Consider the following 23,098-nt stretch of genomic DNA (forward strand, 5'->3'; position numbering starts at 1 on the left):
CAACTAGACTTCAGAATGAGTTTGCACTTCATGAGCCAATCAGAAACCATCCCTGCTGCACCGACATGTTTATAGAGCTTGGAAAGTGAATATCAGTGAATATCCCAAAAACCCTGCTAATTCAAGCACATTTTTCAGACATGTGACCATAGCTCAACTTTTTTTTTATTGATCTATGGTGTTTCTCGTCTCTTTCTCATCGCTCTCTGATGTTTCTCATCTTGTTCTCATCACTCTGTTGTTTTTTTTTATCTCGTTCTCATCACCTTTTGGTATTTCCAATCTCTTTCTCATCGCTCTCTGATGTTTCTCATCTGTTTCTCATCTCTGTCTCAACGCTTCCTGGTGTTTTTCATTTCTTTCTTGTCTTTCTGGTGTTTATCATATTGTTTTCATCACTCTCTGGTGTTTCTCATTGCTTTCTCATTATTATAAAAAAACACACACATTTCAAACTTTTGAATGCTAGTGTACAGAAGCTACAAAATAATATTGAAATAATGCCAAAAAGCCTCATCAGACTCATCCGTCTCGCGCTCATGTTTCTCAGTTCTGATGAAGGATCGCTGTAAACTCTTCTGCCGTGTCGTGGGGACGACGGCGTACTATCAGCTGAGGGATCGGGTCGTCGACGGGACCCCCTGTGGACCGGACACGTATGATATCTGTGTACAAGGCCTCTGCCGGGTATGATTGGCATCTTAAAATGAAGAATAACTTGCACACCAACATCTAACATGTACTTCAAAGAATAAAGCATTCATCCAAAAACCATGAACTCAGCACTGTATATGTCTAGAATAAACATAGTAATACCATGGTACAGTACTGTATGCACCCATGGTAGATTTGTGATGCAAATAGAAACTGACTTTCTTATTGTGTGTGTGTTTATCATAGCAAGCAGGTTGTGACCACATTTTGAACTCGAAGGCCAGAAATGATAAGTGTGGCGTCTGTGGAGGAGACAGCTCTTCATGTAAGACCCTCGCCGGAACCTTCAACCACGCACAATACGGTAAGACCCCACGGACTGCCATCATGCTCTCCTCTCCAGTGAGGGGAATGCTGGGAAGTGAACTTCTGTCCTTTATTTATCATCTATTGAAAAATTCTTTCTTTGGGTGGGATGATTGTGATCATGTGACACAGAAGAGTTTCCTCCTCTCTATTTGTAAATTTCCTTCTTTATTGTGCTCTTTCTTTGATGCTCCTCTGCTGTTTTCTCATTAATCTTTGGTGTTTCTCATCTCGTTCTCATTGCTCTCTTGTGTTGTAGGTTATAATGTTGTGGTTCGGATCCCTGCTGGCGCGACCAACATCGATATAAAGCAGGTCAGCTACTCAGGAACACCAGAAGATGATAACTACCTCGGTGAGTTAGTACAGATAACCAGAGAAAATTACCCTGGTAATACCATGGTACACTGATACGTATTATATCTATACTGAATGTCCAGAACAGCTGTGGTATTACAATGGTGCTTCACCGTGACCCTTCCAGGAATTTGGGGTCACAGATCTGATCTTTCTCTTCTGCAGCTCTGTCTGACAGTCAGTCCAACTTCCTCCTGAACGGGAACTTCGTGGTGTCCGTGTTTAAAAGGGAAATCCCCTTTAAGGGAGCAGAGATCGAGTACAGCGGATCCAACGCCACGGTTGAGCGGATCAACTGCACACAGCGGATCGAGGAGGAGCTCGTGCTGCAGGCAAGTGAACAACACCAAACGCAGCCCAGATGAGGAACCCCTGAGTTTTCACTGTGGGCGGAGCTATAGCCAGCATGACATGACAACAGAAACCAGTCAGCCAGCTAGATATCTAGTGGTGCATCACCTTATTATATGCCGGTTAGGACACAGGGTGAAACCACACTGAAAGTTTTTATTGCTATCTTTATTTTCAGTAAAAATATAATTAATTGGCAAATTACCTAAGAATCAAAAGTGTGTAAGATGATAAGATCATTATTATTTAGTTATTTCAGTATTAATTCTATACTATTATAATTTGTATTAATATTTTGAATGAACTTTTATTTTTAGCTTTTCAGTTTTAATTTTAGTTTTAGTATTTTGTTACTTTTTAGGTTGTATATAAAATCAAATATAATTTAAAAAAAAGTATAATAATTGTAAAAAAAAATATATATATATATATATATATATATATATTAAACTTTAATTAGTTTATTTCATTATTAGATATTTTAGTGCTTTAACTCATACTTAGTTTATTTCAGTTAGTTGTCGAAAAAGTTTTTCATGTAATATTCATTTATTTATTTTATTTTAAAGTTTTTTTTTTAATTAATTAAAATGATTTTATATATAAAAATAAATTTAATTTTGTAAAAACATACATTGATGAAAATATATTTAGTTGTTGTTTTTTTTAATAATAAATAGCTTTATTTTTATTTATTTCAGTTAAAGTCATTTTAGTGCTTCGACTTATTTATTTTATATTTAATTTAGTTGCCAAGACAAAAAAAAAAGGCATTTTATTGTATTTCACCTTTATTCAATTAATAACCATGATTTTATATAAAACATATTTTTATAATACAATGTACATTTACAAAACAAAGTTTGATAGTTTTTTTAATAACTTAAATATATAGATTTATTTTTATTTCAGTTTTAGTTATTTTAGTGCTATATTTCAGTTAGTTGACAAGGCAAAAAAGTTTTTTATTTTTTTATTTTTTTTTATTTTTTTATGTTAGCTTTATAACAATAAGTTGAACTGATATTTAATATTTTTTTTAGTTTTAGTTAATAATCCCAAGACTGAATACCAAGTCCCGGAAAAAAAGACAAAAATACTGATAAATAAAATGATTAATAAATCAAGTGCTTTTATAAAATGATACTCTTCACTGCCGTGTCCTCATCTGAAGGCGATTTACATTCTTTCTGTGTCTCAGGTTCTGTGTGTGGGAAACCTGTACAACCCTGACGTCAGATATTCCTTCAGTATTCCCATCGAGGAGCAGCGGGAGCAGTTCCTGTGGGATCCGTCGGGCCCCTGGCAGGAGTGCAGCCGCGTGTGCCAAGGTGCTGCTTCCCGGTTTTCTGTCCTTAAACACCTTTGTAGAAAGGAAGTCACGTACACGTCACCTGTGTGTGTGTGTCTGCAGGTGAGCGGCGGCGGAAGGCTGTGTGTGTGCGGAAGAGTGATCATTTGGTGGTTTCGGAGCAGAGGTGTGAGAATCTTCCTCGACCCAGAGGCACGACGGAGCCCTGCAATACTGACTGTGAGCTCAGGTAAATGCACCCGGCGCTCTCCTGTCCCGTACTAGACTTTTGAGCTGGTAAGAACTCTAGCAGCTGCATTTTGGTTTTGGACTAACTGTACTTTTTTTTTTTAGCATCATTACTTTTTTTTATTTTTATTTTTTTTTTTACTTTTTTTTTAAGTTTGTCATGTAATAATTTTCTTTTTATTTAATTAATTAACAGGATTTTAACAGTTAATAACTTAAAAATAACAACCTTGATGCTCATCACGTCAGTTATTAATGTGAACTGTTCTCCGTCAATATCTTCCATCATTACCTGGCTTTTGCATTTAACATAATTACACATACTGTACATGAATCCTAATGCATGCCGTTTCCCTGCACTATACAGTAAATATTTTTTGAAGTTATAAATAAAGCAAAGTGTATTACTTTTACAAGATTATACTACTTTAGTCTTTCCACTTCCAAATTTCATGTTTAATACAATGTTCTTTGTAATTAATTGTGAAATTTACTAGCAGTTTGTCAGACAAAATTATTTCTACACCATTTTTTTTTTTTTTTTTCATTTTTTTTCAGTGCATTTAAAAGATGTTAAAGCTCACATTTCTGTTCTTTTGTTCACATTTTTAGCCAAGAAACAGTGGAAATTTAATTGCATTTGCTGCCAAAATATTTTCATGAAATATTTGCATCTGTACTCTATATTCAAGTTGCTGATTCATGCTGATTTCACATAGAAACCTCAGACTGTCTTTTTCAGGCATATTTTAGTGCAGTTCCCAGCCGGTTGCAGTTTGAAATTGTTAGGAAAGCAGTTTGACTGAATTATCAGAAGTAAATCGTCAATTTGAATATAGCGTACAGATGCAAATATCTCAGCCATGAACATTTTTTGGCAGAAAATGCAATTACATTTCCTTGGTTTCTTACTAAAAATATAAACAGAACAGAAAACACTTCCCACAAACCAGATGAACAGAACGCTGAGTGCTTTACCGTTTTTCTCTGTCCTCGTCAGGTGGCACGTGACGGGCAGGAGCGACTGCTCCAGTAAGTGCGGCCCGGGTTACCGTACGCTGGACGTGCTGTGCATGCGCTACAGTCAGAACAAGAGACTGAGCGAGCGCATGGAGGGCAGAGCCTGCGCAGACCTGCTCAAACCACAGACGCGAGAGGGGTGTCATGGTGACTGTCTGCTGAAGAGCTGGCAGTACAGCGCCTGGTCTCAGGTGACGCACAATATCCACTCATATCCTCAGATATTCTTCACCCTCAGCTCAAGTTAATAATATTTACAATATATTTTTACAGTTTTGGATTTCTCTTTTGATCACTCTATAAATCAGTACATACAGTCAACTGACAAAAAAAATAAAAAAAGTCACCATGTTTCTACGATAAAAATGTTGTAAAAATATTGTGTGGATGATATATATGAACAAACCCCTCAGTAAAAACCTTCAGAATATAGATAAAATATTATTATTAAAATATATAATAAAACTAAGTCTGGTGTGTGTAAGTGCTGCTGAAGTAAGGGGAAGACATGGAGTGCAATTGAGACGCAAATGGATAAAGTGTCATAAAATAAACACTTTAATAAAATGTGTGTTTTCTTTCTACTATTCTAAAAAATACATGTTATGAAAATCCAAATTTCCCAGAATCTTAAATTTGGCCAGTGCATGAAAGAATAATGTTTTGCTTGTAAATAAAGAAGTGAAGTCAATAATGCACTGATCTGTAGATTTGCACGAGACTTTTCATGCCGTTTCTCGTGATTGTGTGATGTGATGTGGTTGCAGTGTTCGAAGAGCTGCGGACACGGCGTCCGGACGCGACAGGCGTACTGTATGAACAATCTGGGTCGCAGGCTGGTGGAGCGAGAGTGTAACGAGCAGGAGAGAGTCCTGAGCGAACCCTGCAATGACGTGCCCTGTCCCGACTGGAGCACCAGCGAGTGGAGCGAGGTACTGACCACAGCTGACCACATCCAGCCGTACTCACCTTCTGAAGACTCATGATGCCCTCGTGCTGTTCTGATCTAGTGTTTCTCACAGAAGTGCTGCATACTAGCTGAATACCAGGGTGATTATAGTTAAATCAAACTAAAACCATAAAAAATTAATTTTTGTTACTTTAAAAAAAATCACTAAAATAGAATAAAATATATATTAAAATACATATTTTTATTTCAGGTAGTTGCCAAAACAACATTTCTTATTTTTAATTAGTTTAACTTGATGTAAATTAAAACAACTAAGACTAGTAAATACAAATTAATAAATACTTTATAGACACATAAAAAAACAATAAAATGACAAAAACGCAAAATTACTGAAACTTTTAAATCAAAGTGAAAAGAGAAAATGTAAAAAAAAAAATCTCATTCAAAATATTAACAAAAACTACAATAGTATATCAGTGTTACAAAATAATGCAGTTGAATCCAAAGTATTCTGTTGTTTTCATAATTATTTTAATATTCAGATGAAGACATTTTAACTTCTAATTTGTTTGTATTTTTCTTTGCCAAAGATACATTGTGAAAATATTTAAACAATCCTTTAAATTCATTTTTAAAAATACTTAATTGAATCATTGTTAATCCAGCTGTGTATCAAACTGAACTGAATCATTTTGATTCAGCAGAAATTTGCTTCTTTAAAAAAAAAAAAAAAAAAATCAGATTGCACTAACATGACTAAAACTAAATAAAGATTAATAAATGAAAATGAATGCATACTATATATGCATATTAATAAAACACTAATAAAAAATGAATAAAAATAACACAAAAAAACCCTAAAACTACACACACAAAAAAAACTAAACCGAGCATAATTACTAATAAATATGACAAAAACACAATTAATAAACCTTTAAATAAAATTAAGCAGAAAACAGAAAAATAAAGTATAATTGAAAATATTAATGCAAACTATAATAATATATCAGTGACACTCATTATAAATACTATAAACATGTATTTTAGTCTCCCTCACTCCAAAACACATACTGTAAAATGAACCATATTCAGAACATAAATTTTAGTACAAAACAAACATAAATTACAGTGGCATTAATTTTAAAAATATTTGTTATAAAAGCAAAGCTACACGTTTATTTGAAGTGAAACTGAAACAAGCACACTAAACAAATCAACTTGTACCTCTCTCATTCAGCACCAGTTCAAATTAGTTTTGCAGGCTTGACATGAATTGCATTATACAGTATAAGTTGTTTTCCGGAAAATACGTTACTTTGACACTTGAGAAACACGGTCTGACCGACCCTGTAACCCCGACTAACCGACAGTACATCTGTGCATGTGTTCACATCAGTGTCTGGCGACGTGTGGCAAGGGCGTCAAACACAGACAGGTGCTTTGCATTCTGGGAGACGAGAAGCTGAACGAGCAGCGCTGTGACCCAAACACCAAACCCTCGGCGGTGGGCAGCTGTGAGCGTCCTGAATGTGCGTCCTGGCAGGTCGGAGCCTGGAGTCCGGTGAGAAAGAGACGCTAGGTTTCTTTGTGGTGTCAGTGTTTGTCAGCAGACCTCTGAATGTGAATGATGTTGTGTGTAGTGTGCAGTGAGCTGCGGTCAGGGATATCAGATGCGTGCGGTCAGGTGTGTGTCGGGAGCTTACGGCGAGACGGTGGACGACAGGGAGTGTAACGCAGCCGCCAGACCTCGAGACAGTCAGGTGAACAGACATCTGCACTAGAGCTCACACTTCGGAATGATTCGGATTTTAAATGTTTTTAAAGAAAGAAGTCTCTTCTGCTCACAAAGGCTGCATTTATTTGACCAAACATGCAGTGAAAAAATGTGAAAAAATATTTAAATTTAGAAAAATAGTTTTCTGTGTGAATCTCTGTTAAACTGTAATTTATATCTGTGATCAAATCAGAATTTTCAGCATCATTACTGCAGTCTTCAGTGTCACATGATCTTCAGAAATCATTCTAAGATTCAAAAGTTTTGGGTAGGATTTCAAAAAAAAGTAAAAAATGACACTTTTATTCATCTAGGACACATTCAATTGGTCAAAAGTGACATAAAAGATGTTTATAATATTATAAAAGATTTCTATCTCAAATAAATGCTGTTCTTTTGAACTGTCTATTCATCTGTGAATCCTGAAAAACACTGATAATAATCAGAAATGTTTCTTAAAGCAGTAAATCATCATATTAGAATGATTTCTGAAGATCATGTGACACTGAAGACTGGAGTAATGATGCTGAAAATACAGCTGTGCATCACAGAAATAAATTACAGTTTAACACATAATCACAAAGAAAACAGCTGTTTTAAATTCTAATAATATTTCACAATTTCTAACGTGTTTCTGATCAAATAAATGGTGAGCAGAAGAGAATTCTTTCTGGTAATTTATAGTGAACAACATCATCTTTCACATATGAATCTGAAGTGTGTGTGTGTGTGTGTAGGACTGTGAGTTGTCAGCTTGTCCTCGTGCAGCATCAGTGTTTAACACACCCAGACCGTCAGAGCCGGGTCAGCGACACACGCAGTGGAGATACGGCTCATGGACCAGCGTGAGTAACACCAGAGAAAAACAGCCCAGTGATCTCACACATGCATGAACACCTGAGACGAAGCTGATCTCCCGAGCGTCTGTGTGTGTGTTTCAGTGTTCGGTGTCGTGCGGTGAGGGCCGGCGGGAGCGATACGTCAGCTGTAGAGACGCTCAGGGCGGCGTCGCTGAAGAGTCGTCCTGCGCTCATCTTCCTCGTCCTCCAGACTCCTCCGTGTGTTTCAGTGCCTGCGCTCAGTGGAGGGAAGGAGAATGGACAGCAGTGAGTCAAACACAGCCCTGCGTGCTCTACGTCTGAGAAACATGCTCCACACAAACACACATGGCTCTGACGACAAAGAGCTACTAGATGATTAAAACTTTATGGCCTGGTTTCACAGACAGGGCTTAGACTAAGCCAGGATTAGGCCATAGTTCAATTAGGACATTTAAGTAATTTTTATAAATGTGCATTAGAAAAAAAAAACATGACTGGTGTGCATTTTAAGACAAAATTAAGGCACCAATATATTCTAAGATCAGTAATTTACAGTAAGATCAAGTTTCTTTCAATTGAAACAGCTCAGATTTACATTTTAGTCTGGCTTTGGGCTTAAGCCTTGTTTGTGAAACCGGGGGTATTTGTATGATCAGTAAATACCACAAAACATTCACAAAAAGCAAGATACCTTAAAGTTAAACCCAACTGTGAAGCATTTACACTTACTATTATCCTTGCTTCAAAAAGCTTTAAAAGCAATTTTTGTATCATGCAAATATTGGGCAAAATTTTCAACTAAAATTGAAACCCATAGACTAATTATTGAAAGTTATGGCAGTGCATTCTGGGATTGCTGCTGACTTTAAGGTGTGCTGCCTGTCTAGTGATGTGTCTGTGTGTGCCGTCCAGTGCTCGGTGTCGTGTGGTGTGGGTCGCTCCACGCGGCGGCTCGTGTGCATGAACTACCATCACCAGGTGGACGAGTCCTTCTGTGAGCCGGACGAGCGTCCCAGCACTGAGCAGGAGTGTGTGGCTGCCCCCTGCCAATCCTCCTTCCACTGGCCCAACAACCAGCCCCACTTCCCCTCTGACCCCGACACCCACAGCTGGAACGTCCCGTCTGCAGACAACCAGTGGAGGACGGGGCCCTGGGGAGCCGTGAGTGCCTCCATCACTTACTCATTGTTCACTAAGATAGATAAAATCTATAAAATTAAATTACGTTTCTATAATATCTATAAAATTTCTATCATTTCTAAATATTAAGAGTTCGTTTGCAAAAACAGATCTCTTTTTAACAGTTTTTAATTGTGCATTCCAATTAAAATCAACTAAGTCGCAGTTGGGTTATTTTGATTACGCTACAAAAATTTCCTGTAGCTAATTTTACATAATACAAAATTAGCGTTTTTAAAAAGGTTTTAAATTAGCCTTATTAAATGAACTATTATTTATAAGCTTTTTTCCTTCTGGTGCCTGAAATGGAGGAATTTTGGTCAATTTTTTGCTACAGTAAATGTGTTTTTGTGCTGGCACACTGTCATGGATAAATAATGATGATGATGATAATAAAACCTCCAGTAGGTGGCAGCAAGTCCATGTTTTAATAAGTTATTTATTGAATCATTCAAATCAATGATCACTGGTTCACTTGATTTGTTCAAAAATCTGATTCATTTAAGGAACGAAACTCCGTGTGCTGTGCACTTCGTTGTATAAAGTTAATAGCACTTACTTGTGCAATGAATATAAAAACTTAAAAACTCTTACATGGGTATTTTTTTCTTTCATTGGTTGAATTATAAGAGCATTCTAACTGTATTCTAACAGGCTTCATCGCGCAGCGACTGCCTTTGGACTCTCAAGACATGATTTTGTTTGTTTTCTTGCAAAGTCAGTAACTCGATAATGTCAGCTCTACTATCGTCTCTCAATCCCTCACAGTCACACATACAGCACAATAACGTAATGTCGGGGAATGTCTTTAAATTATATTCAAGGAAAAATCATACCTTTTCTGCTGTCTTCTTTTTTCATACGTGATACATTTCATCAGATCACACAAATCATACATTTTCTTAAAGAACTTCAAAAGTTGCGCTTGAATCATTTTGCAGGAAAGATTATGTTGAAAACTTGCTTCCGCTTGTGAGCAGTTTGTTACAGTACTGAGTTCTGAATGGACAATCACTGCTATTTAGTTTGTGAATTATCATAAGAAGAGAATTTTAACATTTCATTTGCATGATAAGTTTAACATAATACACATAATTAATCTAAAGGGGATGGTGGTTTTACCAAGGGGATGCTTTTTGTCATTTCTTTTTCAACCAGGGGGATGCCATCTCCCCTCAATTCCAGCCCTGATATATATATATATATATATATATATATATATATATACAGTACAGACCAAAAGTTTGGAAACATTACTATTTTTTAATGTTTTTGAAAGAAGTCTCTTCTGCTCATCAAGCCTGCATTTTTTTGATCAAAAATACAGAAAAAAACAGTAAATATTGTGAAATATTTATTACAACTTAAAATAATAGTTTTCTATTTGAATATACTTTAAAAAAAAAAATAGTTTGTTCCTGTGATGCAAAGCTGAATTTTCAGCATCATTACTCCAGCCTTCAGTGTCACATGTAACATCCAGTCTATCACATGATCATTTAGAAATCATTCTAATATTCTGATTTATTATGAGTGTTGGAAACAGTTCTGCTGTCTAATATATTTGATGAATAAAAGGTTAAAAAGAACTGCATTTATTCAAAATAAAAAAAAAAACAATTCTAATAATATATATTCTAATAATATCATATCTTATTTTCTTTACTATCACTTTTTATCAATTTAACACATCCTTGCTGAATAAAAGTATTGATTTTTTATTTTAAAAAAAGAAAGAAAAAAAAAATTACTGACCCCAAATTACTGACCAGTAGTGTATATATTGTTATTACCAAATATTTATATTTTAAAAACATAGCTTCTTTTTTTTTTTTTTTTACTTTTTATTCATCAAAGTATCCTTAAAAAAGTATCACATGTTTCTGAAAAAATATTAAGCAGCAGAACTGTTTCCAACTTTGATAATGAATCATCATATTAGAATGATTTCTAAAGGATCATGTGATAATGATCCTAAAAATTCAGCTTTGCATCACAGAAATAAATGATAATTTAAAGTATAATAAATTTAAAAACATTTATTTTAAATTGTAATAATATATCACAATATTACTGTTTTTTTTTCTGTATTTTTGATCAAATAAATGCAGGCTTGATGAGCAGAAGAAACTTCTTTCAAAAACATTAAAAATAGTAATGTTTCCAAACTTTTGGTCTTTACTGTATATATATATATATATATATATATATTACGGACGGAGTGCATGATCATTATTAATGTCCACTGAGCGTGTTTTCCGTCTCACATGTTTTGTGAGCAGTACATGCGTGTGTCGATCCTCTTACAGAACCTCAGTCTGTTTGCTTTAGTCTAGTGTTTCATATTTCACGCTCATCGCGAGCCTTTCTGTCGTCTGACTGCAATTTACTTCATTAGCACATGTGCCCATTATCTTTGATCTGCTGCTGCAAGCACTGATGCATGCTGGGATTGGATGAGTTCCAGAATGTGTGTGAGGCTTTCATGCTGGACTTTATTAGTGTGGTTTGTGGCATTATACGAAGATAATGTAATGTAATGTAGGCTATAAAGAGACATGTATCGCCGTAGAAACACACTCATATAGAAAGTCATGTGACGTCAGCTGATATATATGTGAGAAAATGAGTCCTTTGATGGCTCCGAATGAACAATAATAGATCAACGGGTTAATAATATATTGTAATACAGATGATTAATTCTAATTTATTACGCAATCAGTGACGCAATGTGTTTTTCATATTACAGTAATGAGAGCTCGAGGTGACGTGTTTCGATGAAGCAAATGAAACTTTACAAATGTTTTAAGACCTTCAAAAACACATCATTTATTTTTTCAGATTTTTTTCAATTATTTTTTAAGAGATATTACATGTTTCATGTTTGGGTCATTTTTGACCCGGGTATGAATGGAGCACCATTAGGTGTCAAAAACACTCATCTATGGAGTTATATAAGTGTCAAAAACTTTTGTAAACTAAAATTCCCCATATCTCTCACACTTTTGGAAAAAATTTATGACTTTATTTATCTGAAAGTGAGAGAGTAATTTTCTTGTTTTTGAGCAATCATGAGTTATAAATTCAAAGTGTTTGGTCTGGAGTTATAAATTACATCCGTTTTCGGTGTGGTTCATGTATTATTTGATATTTCAAAGAATTTCTCCATTTTTTTTTTAATTAATAAAAAATGGATAAATGCAGTAATCACATGGTAACATACAAAAATTTGAAATGTTTCCACATTCACTCATTAATGAGAAGTTGCTAATCAGATACAATGTGGTTTTAAATGAAACGTATTACGTTATGACTGTTTTATAAAATAAAAATAAATATGAATGCATAATGAGGTTTAATTTTTCATGCAGACTGTAGATTCTTCTGTCTTGTCTTCCGTCACTGAGGTGAAGTATGACGTGCTGAGTTGTGTGTGTTTCTGCTCAGTGCTCCAGCACATGTGAAGGCGGGTTCCAGCGGCGAGTCGTGGTCTGTCAGGACACAGACGGACGCAGCACCAATCACTGCGACGAGAGAGTCAAACCCGACCAATCAAAGAGCTGCGACTCTGGCCCCTGTCCACACTGGAACTACGGCATCTGGGGAGAGGTCAGACACAAAGGCACTTGAAATACGTGTAAATTGTAGAATGTTCTTTTAATGGTAACGTAATTTATTTTTGACATAACATTAAATTAACCTTACAATTAATTTCATAATTTGACCTTTAAATGCTGTCTAAATGGTGGGGTGAAAACTGGGATCAATTATAGTGCCCCCTAGGTCCCTAGAATTTTATTTTAATATTTTAATAATTATTATTAAATATAATTTGTAATATCCATATAATATTGTTTATATTAAATTATTTTTAATTTAGAAATTATTTCAAATGGCAGTATTTGTAATAATAAAATTATTTATTTTAATTAATATTATTTTATTCATTATTAGAATAATTGTGTATTATTTCATATTCGACAATGTTTAACAAGTCAAGAGACATATTGATTATAAATGTTAAACAATGTTATTAAATTCACTAGTATTTAATAATATTATTCATTTATTACCAAAATAAGTCTCAATATGAACTATTAATATTTTTATTAACATTTTTATGTATTATATTAAGTTTTTTCAATGATGATTAATAAATTACTATATATTTTAAATATTATTTTATTCATTATTAAAATAATATTGTATTATTTTATATTAAATATTATTAAATCAGTGCCAGGTCTATTAATAAATATTATTATATTTATGTTTTATATATTATATTTTTAAAATAGTAATTATTTAAAAAAATATTTTAGCAATGTTTACATAATATATTTTATTTTATTTTATTATTTTTATTCATTATTACTATATATATATATATATATATATATATATATATATATATATATTTCATTAACAAGAAATATTGATTGTAAATCTAATTATAAGATGTCTATTTAACTCATTATTTATGTGTTCTATGCTCTTTATGAGTATTTGAGTATTGCATCATCTTAGCAACGTGTTACTGTGGAACTGTTCTAGAATCAGAGTCTCTCGTGCTTCAGTTATGGATTCAGAAGCTCATTTTAGGTGTGGAGTGCTGTATTGCTGCTAAGCTCTTGTAGAGACGAGGGTCTGACACTCTCTCTCTCTCCGTCTTGTAGTGCACGCACTCATGTGGGGGCGGTCAGCGCACACGCTTGGTGGTTTGTCAGCGTCCGAACGGGCAGAGGCTAAACGAGCACAGCTGTGACATGCTGGACAAACCTGCCGATGTGGAGCGGTGTAACGGCCAGCCCTGCCCCGGCGCCGCTTCCTGGCACAGACGAGCATGGAACCCGGTACGATAGATAGCAGCTGTCTGTGTGTGTGTGTGTGTGTGTGTGTGTGTATGTGTCTCGTTTCCATCAGACACCAGCAAGGCACAGAGACACGCATGCTTTCCTGCCCAAACTTACATGCTCAGAAACGGCAGAGATCAGCTGTTCAGGTCAAAATGATGCTCTTCCTCAGTATTTTTATCTTATTTAGTACAAATATCTAAGCATTCTTAAATCGGGATACATTCACTGGAGAAGCAAAATTATGTTAGGTATTAAATCTTACTTTCTAAAAAATGCATCAAAATGAAATGAGATTTTACTTAAAACAAGAATAAATAAAGTATATATATATATATATATATATGTGTGTGTATATGTATATATGTGTATATTATATATATATATATATATATAAAGTATTAATAAATACTACTAAGTAATGCATATATGTATGTATTAATAAATACTACTAAGTAATGCATATATGTATGTATATATATGTATGTGTTTTTTTTTTATATATATAAAACTTAAAAAAAAAAAACTTAATTAAAAAAAATAATAATAAATAAATAATAATCATTTTTTTGACACCACTGACATATGTTTGTTCTTGTTTTAAGCGAAAACTCACTTAATTTTGGTGCATTTTTCAGAAAACAAGACTTAATATCTGAAGTAATTTTGCTTCCCCAATAAAAGTATCTTAATTTAAGAATGTTTAGACATTTGTACTGGAAAACAAGACAAAAAAAAACAAAACAAAACAAACAAACAAACAAACAAAAAAAGGAGGAAAGAATTTATTTATTTATTTACTTTTTTTTGTGGAGAATCTTCAGGCCACTCAAGCAGATTTCACAGGACATCATTAAAAACATGTTTGCATCCTCTTTAAATAAGAGGAACCGCGTCTGAAAAACTGAGAAATAATTTGTGCAATTCTATTTGTACTCGAGTTTAAGCTGTAATCTAAAAACACAAGTGTATATTTGTGTATAAGAGTTTAATATTTTAATTATTATTATGACAATTACCCAGCAGCCACTTATTGTATATTATATTTGTATCTTTGTACAGAATGAGTATTTTTAAAGTCATCAGTTCATCTTATATCTATATTATTTAATATTTCAAATGGGTGCTTGTGACTTTGACTTGTACAGAGGAAAATTATTTTTGTTAGCGTTTTGTTTTTTATTTTAATCCCGATGTGAAATTAGTTTGTGAAAGATCTGCAGTTTCATATTTTTCAACAGAAGTCATGGCTGCAGGATATTAACCTATCTAATTATAGATAACCAGACTTTAGTTCGTTTGACAAGAGATTACGATTCTTCGAAGTGGACTGAAACACTCAAGGAAAACTTGATCAATGACAAATGAAAGAAATACCTCATCGTTCAGTCTTTGTCTCAAAATGCACTTGCAAAATGTAATAAAATCAAACAACCAAAGGTTTTAGCCTCGTCTAACCCTCATAATGCATTCATCAGCAGCTTCTTAATAATGAGTCAATTTTTTTATTTTTTGAATTGTATTGCTATTACGGATTTTACTCATTTTTTATTAATGAAAAATAGAGAAATTCTTTGAGATTTCAAATTACACATGAAGCACACCAAAAAAACTATAATGCAAAATATTTATATACATTTTTAAATATTGGTGAGAAATTTCATTTGAATGTCATTTTATGAAATATATAAGAATATATAATCTGAGAATTACCAGTATTAACTCCATTGGAATGAATGCAATTTAATTTAATTCTTTTGAATTTATAACTCAAAATTTATTAAACGTACATATTTATTTCTAACAAAACAACATAAATATTACTCTGAAAGTTTTCAAACAAAATAAATTAATTTTACTTGCATAAACTTTCACTTTCAGATGAGTACAGTGATCCATTTTTCATGCTGCGATGGTTGGTCAATAGACGTACATATTCATGTTCATCAACAACATTCAGTCCCAAAAGTGTGTGAGATATGGGGAAATATAGTTTATGAAAGTTTTTGACACTAATATAACTCCATAGATAAGTAATGGATGTAGATACATACTTGGGCTGGTAAAATGTGACAAGAAAGAGACATGTTAAATCTCATAAAAAATAATTGTAAAAAATAAAATAAAATAAAATACATTATTTTGAGGATCTTAAAGGATCTGCAAAGTTTCATTCCCTTACTAAAAACCATGCAGTTAAAAAAAATAAAATAAAATGTACGCATGTCTTCCGGGTCGAAATGCATTGTGAGGGTTAAACTAGTGCTCTTTTGTGTGAAGCTCGTCATCAGGTATCAACACTGAGATTTGGTGCTAATTAGGATTCAATCACTAATTACTTCTTTGTTTGTTTAATGTAGCGCTGAGTTTAAACGTATTTGAACATTATTTTTGTATCAGTGTTACTCAGAGTTTGCCATTATCGTTAAGGTTGCAGTCGGTTTCTGCAAACTAAACCTTAAGAGCATTTTAGCTCTTCTTTTATCAGCTGCCATAGTAAATCTAGAAACCACAGCCTATCGTTTTTAATAATATTTCTTCAGTTTCAGAACACAAATACCTCTTTTATGCCGTCTGTTTTTGTTTTTTGTTTTTGTTTTTTTTTTTATTTTTTTTGTTGTTTTTTTTGTTTTTTTTATGTGGTTGTGTTTTTTGTTTTTGTTTGTGTATTGTTTGGTTTTGTTTGGAATTGTCTGAATCTTCATTGTGTTTGATTTATCTTTCTTATTTTTCCTCTTTGTTTTTTGTTTTTGATTTTTTTTTTTCTTTCTTTCTCTCATGGCCGTCCTCATTGCTCATGATATATGATTTTTCTTTTTCTCATAAATCTTTCTTGTGATTTATCTCTCTTCTTCAGTTTGTTCCACCCCCCTGAACTATCCTCATAAATATGTTCAACTAAACGTCCCACTGAGTTTGTTCCTGATTTTTTTGTTTATTATTTTATTGTGATTTTAGTAAATTGTGGTTTTTTATGTTTGTTTTTTTTGTTTTTTTCTTGAATGTCTTATGTGTATGAATATATAAGGGAAATGAGGAAAAGTTTATATTTGAGCTGCTGTAATTCTCAGTCAGTGTGTTTTGTAACTATATATAAAATCATCAAAATACTTTTAAAAATAGTTTTATTGAAGCACTTTAATAGGTATGCATGAATCATGTAACATTATATATTTCACATTTATGTGTGTGTGTGTGTGTGTGTGTGTGTGTGTGTGTGTGTGTGTGTGTGTGTGTGTGATGCAAGCTCAAAGACATAATTCAAAACAAACTCATAAGAGCTGCATAAAATTATAAAATAATTGTCAATATTTTTTTTTGTGTTTTTTTAGTTTTTTTTGGATTGTTTATTTAGGTATGTATGATGTAATGTTATGTTATTATTTACATTTAAATTTATAAAATACTTATTTATGTAATACATAATTCAATCCTAAAGACATAATTAAAAACAAATGTCTAAATTAATATAAAATCAATAAAGCTTCATAAAATTATAAATTATTAACCAAAATGCTGTTTGAAATCATTTCAGATGGAGTATTTTAGTAGATATGCATCATGCAATATTATGTAATATTTCACATTTTAATACATTTATGTTATATATAATGCAAGCTCAAAGACATAATTCAATTAAGTTCAATAAAGCTGGATAAAATTATATTATAATAATCAAAATGCTGTTTTAAATTGTTTTAGATGAAGTATTTCAGTAGATGTGCATCAATCATGTTTCTTGCATTGTAAATTTGAAAAATTCGCTTTTTTAATTTTTTTTAAATCAAGCATCTTTTAACCTTATTTTATTTTGACGAGTTCATACATATAAGATATGGGAACTATTACAGGTAATTATTCATCTTGAAAGTGAGGTAAGAGTGTGATTACACAGCTTATTGAAATAAAATCCAACTGTATTTTTGACCCATTCTGCTGTTTCATCTTGAGTTCACTGAAGTGTTGGATGTGCTTTATGAAATCCTGCTAAGCAGCAGAAAAGGCCTGCGTCTGGTGACTCTGATGATGTTTTCTTTAGAGTTTAGAGAAGCGGCGCTTGCTGCAGCTGGGAATCATTGAGCTAATGGCTCGCTGTAATGCGTTTGGATGATAATAATCAGAGCTGGCCAGAGTCCTTCATCTGAGAGCTAAAACTGTGTTTATAGCAATAAAACCCCAAGAACAGCCTCGTAATCATCACAAGAACACTGGGGTGTCCGATTGCACTTAAAAGCCCCTTCAGACTTCACTCTCGCCGTTTAGAAACGACAGACATCCATGATTGCATTGCCTTGAGTTTGAGTCGAGCAGAAGACACATGAAGTCACGTTCTGAACGATTCAGATTCAGTGTTTATTGACAGAAACGTATTTATGTTCTTGTGCTGTTTGCCTTCATTTATGGCGATCAAGCGGCATGAATAAAGCATAACATGGTCGTGAATCTTTACAGTGTTGTGATTTGATTCTAAACTAGTGCTGCATTGCTTTAAGAGAGGCAGTGATTGATTTCTGTTCTCTGTGTTTGTGTTTATAACATCCGAAACTGTGTTTCATTACAGATTCTCTCTAAATAACAGAAATAAAACCGTGTTTTGTGCTTATAGAAAAACATTGATTTGTTGATGTATAATGTACACTAGAGGATGCTGCAAATCCATTGATTTCAATCAGAAGGGTTTCTTTAAAATATTGTTTCATGATGATAAAATGGAGTAATTTTTCTGTTCTTAGTCTCTGACTTTCATTAATGTTCTTAAAAAAAAGACCAGTCGATTTTAGTCATTCTGTCAAATATCAAACTTAAGGAGCTTATAATTGCTTTTTAAAATATTTTTGTAAGAAAACCTTCATTAAGAAATTAAAGTTTTAATATTTAATAAATAAAAAAAAAATTAATAAAATAGGTGGAAATAAAATTTTAGATGTAATTACATGAGTAATAAAATATGAGTAATAAAATATTATAAAATATTTAGTAATAAAATTTAGATGTAATAATACATAAGTTAATATTTAGTAATATGAAATATTTAGACATAATAACATTTAATAAACAATACAAATTTAGACATAAAATATTTAATAATACAGAATATTTAGTAATAAAGTTTTAGATGTAATATTTGTTGCTGATATGGTGTAATAAATAAATAAATGACCATTTTTATTTTATTATAATTGAGATACTGTTAAAGTTCGTATATAATATTCTGAATCTTTTTATATATATATTTTCCTTTTTTCCTTTTAATGTCAGTTACATTTTTAAAAGTTTTGTAATTTTATTTTTAGTTTCTTATATTTTTTATTTTAGTTGTAGTTCCAATTATTTTAGTTTTTAATCAAGTTAGACTAAAACGAGAAATGCTGCCTTAGTAACTAGCATATTTGATTTTACTTAACATTTATTTTATTTTGTGTAAAGAAAATGTTTTTTTTTATTTTTTCTTTTTTCTTTTTTTTTTTTTTTTTTTTTTATTTGTTTTTTTTTAGTTTTTGTTTTTTTTTGTGTAATTGGAATGTTTTTTTAATGGTTTTATTTTATGTTTTTACGGATGCTTCAAATGCTCGCACTCTTCTGATTGTTGCTAATATTCTCTCTCATCAAGGCTGTAGCGTGTCCCTCATAAATCATCATGTCAGCGCTCTCTAATAATCGCTCACATCCTGTCTGAAAGCGTCACATTTCCTGAGATTAATGAGCGCAGGAAGTCATGTGACCAGAGATGTCTGACACAGCTGGAGGCATTTATGGTGGAGGTTTGATGAGGTTTTGTATGTGAGATTTATTGATTATGGCAGTGAAATTCAATTGTAAGTGCTAATGTTATTTATTCTCTTGATTGATTGATTGCAGTTTTATGATGTAGTTTATCGGTATTGTTAAAACATGGTGACTTACCTCATGAAACATCTCCAGCGTGATGACAATCTTTACAATTATTCATGTGAAATGAGAAGAATACAAGCAACCAAGAAAAGCAATAATTATCATAACCTATTTAAGCTTTGATTATAAGGAAACTGAGAAAGAAGCAGTATATTTTCAGTAGAAACACTTGCCACAATGAGGAACAACTCACTGATAATCATATCAGTTTTATTTTGCCAGTAAAAACAGATTAAAACCATCGTCACGCAGAACAGAGTTTCTCTGAGTCGGCCAGAAGCCTAATGAAGTGCATTTTATTCTCTTGAAAAGTTTGGCCAGAAGCCTAATGAAGTGCATTTTATTCTCTTGAAAAGTATTAAATCCCATGTGTTTTAATGCTGAGCTGATTAAGTTGTTCTATTTTTTTAATTTGTAATAATATTTCACAATATTACTGTTTTTTCTGTATTTTTGATTAAATAAATGCAGGGTTGATGAGTAGAAGAAACTTCTTTCAAAAACATTAAAAATAGTAATGTTTCCAAACTTTTGGTCTGTACTGTATTTATAATTGTATAAGTCTTATTTAATTATGTAATTGTATTAGATATATAATAGTTATTATATATAGGTTGCAGTTTTGTGGTTGAGTTGATATGATGATTGATTGAAGGTGGTCTGGATCTGAAGGCTTTGACGTAACCGCTGTCACAAACTCTGAGTGATAGAGCGAGACGAGACGAGAGGTTTTCTTCACATGTTGCAGCTGGCAGTGAATGTGAGCGTTTGGATTGAGAGCCGCATCTGGAAGCGCTTATAGACCGGTTCTCTGTCTGCAGGCTGTTCAAATCCTCAGTTTGTGATGACACTTCAGTGGGTTTACTGCTAGTTCTGCTCACTCTGACTGCATCACTAATAGTTGCTTAGATGTGTTAAAGGTGAAGCATCAGATCGCTGTTCTGAGAGGTTTTTAAAGGAATAGTTCACCTAAAAATGAAAATGTGCTGAAAATGTGCTCACTCTCAGACCATCCCAGATCAGGATGAGTTTGTTTCTTCATCAGGTTTGTAGAAATGTAGCACTGCATCAGTGTCTCATCAACAGATGCTCTGCAGTGAATGGGTGCCGTCAGAATGAGAGTCCAAACAGCTGATAAAAACATCACAATAATACACAATCACAATAATCCACACAGTAATCTCCAGCACTCCAGTCCATCAGTTAACATCTGGAGAAGACAAAAGATGAAACACATCCAGCAGCATTAAGACGTTTTTAACTCAAATTCAAATTACATAGAGTCTAAAATCCATAATAACACTTCCTCCAGTGAAAAAGTGTTCTGGTGTGAATCAGGAGAGAAATCTGCACAGATCAAGCAGCGTTTTTTTTTTTTAAACAGCTCTAAAACAAATATGTGTCTGGATTTTGATGTGAGAGACAACAGGAGATGCACTTTTTCACTGGAGGAAGTGTTATTATGGATTATAGACTCGTGTTTGAGTTAAAAACGTCTTAATGCTGGATGTGTTTCAGCTTTTGTCTTCTCCAGGTCTCTCATTCCGACGGCACCCATTCACTGCAGAGCATCCATTGGCTTCATTTCTCTAAGACTGACAAATATGCATCACATTAAGTTTATTAGTTCTAGTTTATATTAAAACGTGGAGACTTTATAATTAAAATGCCTAAATCTGAAGTTTAGGCCTAAATATGTTTGAGTGTATTCATTTAATAGTCCTGCTTACGTCCTTCGTCCGTCTGGATCCCAGATGAGAAGGAAAGCATCAGATGTGTCTGGATTACAGCTCAGTTCAGAGTCTGTTATTCATCAGCAGCTGTGTGGAATGATTCAGTTTCAACATCAGATTCAATTATACATCCCTAAAGACTACAGATGGAAATATTTCACCAGTATGAAATTGTTTAGCTGTTTGTTTAGTAACCAGTTCATTATTGTAATATTGGAATATAATCTTATGAATAGCTGTACTGCTGTGTCTCCAGACTGACTCCACAAGTCCACTAGATGTATCATGTTACGTGTAATTGCTGCAGAATGGACAGAAAGGTTTGTTTCACATGGGACTCGTTTCGTCGTATCCTTGAACCAGAAGCTATTCTGGGCTGGACTTTAAACGTGTGATGAGCTCAAGATACACACAGATTCACTGCAGGACCAGACATGATGAACAAACACAGCACTTCAAACAGAGCAGTGCTGACAGACACATGAGTTCATGACATGCTATAGTCACGCTCACTGATATATAAGAGCTGTTAGATCCATGATTTACATATGAGATACTTATCATTTAAATGTATTTTTCATTTATATGTATATATAGAATACTGTAATTCCTTTATTCAATATATATATATGTGTGTGTGTGTGTGTGTGTGTGTGTGTGCGTGCATGTTTGTGAATGTAAAATTGAATATATATATATATATATATATATATATAATTGTATTAAATATTGCAATATTGTGGTGTTTTATTTATTTAATGTATAATATAAAATATATTTTATAATATAAAATAAAGATTTAATTTAACAATATTTTACCATTTTAATTGTGAATATAATTTTTTTAAGGATCAAGGTATTTTACCTGGTTGATTTTGATGTAACAGTGACACGAATTGGACACACATTCCTGGAAAAGGCTTTGCGTGATCTCCCTCCTGGTAATCTCTTACTGAGGAAACGTTAAAGACAGACATGTTAAGAGTGAGTTTGACCGCATCCTCCTCGTCTGCTGATTTCTGGAGGTTTCAGAAGAGCAGATGTGAGCAGCTGTGCTCCGTCAGTCGTCTAGCGCTCGTTCCTGCAGAACACGTTCATGTAGATGTAGATGTTGTGCTGGATTCGGGCCAATCTTCCTGTCGTTTGAGGTTCTGTCAGGATCATGACAGACGGCTGCAGATTTACTGAGATCTTCGAAGAGTCTGATCCTCTCATGTGCTTTTCATGAGCAGACTGTTGGATTCGTGTTATTATTTTCTTCTGTAATCAATATGTTATTACATTGATTTTATTATTTTTTTATCTTGCCAATAATGGACCAGTTTTATGACCAGTAAGTTGATTCTGTTCAGCGAAATTTCCATGAGATCATCAGATGTGACTCAGCTGAACCACTCCTGGAAACACACACAATAATAAACACCCACACAACACACAACACACCACAAACACACACACACACATACACACACATACTCAAATACATCAAAACAACCAAACATTTTAAAACACACACACACGCACACATCGCACACACACACAAACCACACACACACACACACTCACTCCACACACCACTCACACACACCCACCCACACACACTCACTCACACACACACACACACACACACACACACACACACATACAC

The 23,098-nt window shown here is 33.3% G+C and overlaps 1 protein-coding gene across 1 annotated transcript in view; it reads left to right on the forward strand.

Annotated features, from left to right (window-relative positions):
- LOC109060209 (A disintegrin and metalloproteinase with thrombospondin motifs 20) overlaps nucleotides 1–14,055 on the forward strand; it is a 49,771-nt gene extending 35,716 nt beyond the window's left edge. Inside the window, exons 14-28 of the mRNA XM_042714982.1 lie at nucleotides 551–687; nucleotides 901–1,018; nucleotides 1,280–1,375; nucleotides 1,543–1,709; nucleotides 2,930–3,059; nucleotides 3,143–3,269; nucleotides 4,269–4,479; nucleotides 5,056–5,220; nucleotides 6,595–6,759; nucleotides 6,839–6,958; nucleotides 7,710–7,817; nucleotides 7,914–8,078; nucleotides 8,706–8,954; nucleotides 12,420–12,581; nucleotides 13,649–14,055. Of these exons, the coding sequence (XP_042570916.1) occupies nucleotides 551–687; nucleotides 901–1,018; nucleotides 1,280–1,375; nucleotides 1,543–1,709; nucleotides 2,930–3,059; nucleotides 3,143–3,269; nucleotides 4,269–4,479; nucleotides 5,056–5,220; nucleotides 6,595–6,759; nucleotides 6,839–6,958; nucleotides 7,710–7,817; nucleotides 7,914–8,078; nucleotides 8,706–8,954; nucleotides 12,420–12,581; nucleotides 13,649–13,834 (2,306 nt within the window). The 3' untranslated portion in view covers nucleotides 13,835–14,055. The remainder of the gene's footprint in view (nucleotides 1–550; nucleotides 688–900; nucleotides 1,019–1,279; nucleotides 1,376–1,542; nucleotides 1,710–2,929; nucleotides 3,060–3,142; nucleotides 3,270–4,268; nucleotides 4,480–5,055; nucleotides 5,221–6,594; nucleotides 6,760–6,838; nucleotides 6,959–7,709; nucleotides 7,818–7,913; nucleotides 8,079–8,705; nucleotides 8,955–12,419; nucleotides 12,582–13,648) is intronic.
- Nucleotides 14,056–23,098: the final 9,043 nt, after the last annotated feature.

Source organism: Cyprinus carpio, chromosome A25 (genome assembly GCF_018340385.1).
Source record: "Cyprinus carpio isolate SPL01 chromosome A25, ASM1834038v1, whole genome shotgun sequence".
Classification (NCBI taxonomy): Eukaryota; Metazoa; Chordata; class Actinopteri; order Cypriniformes; family Cyprinidae; genus Cyprinus; species Cyprinus carpio.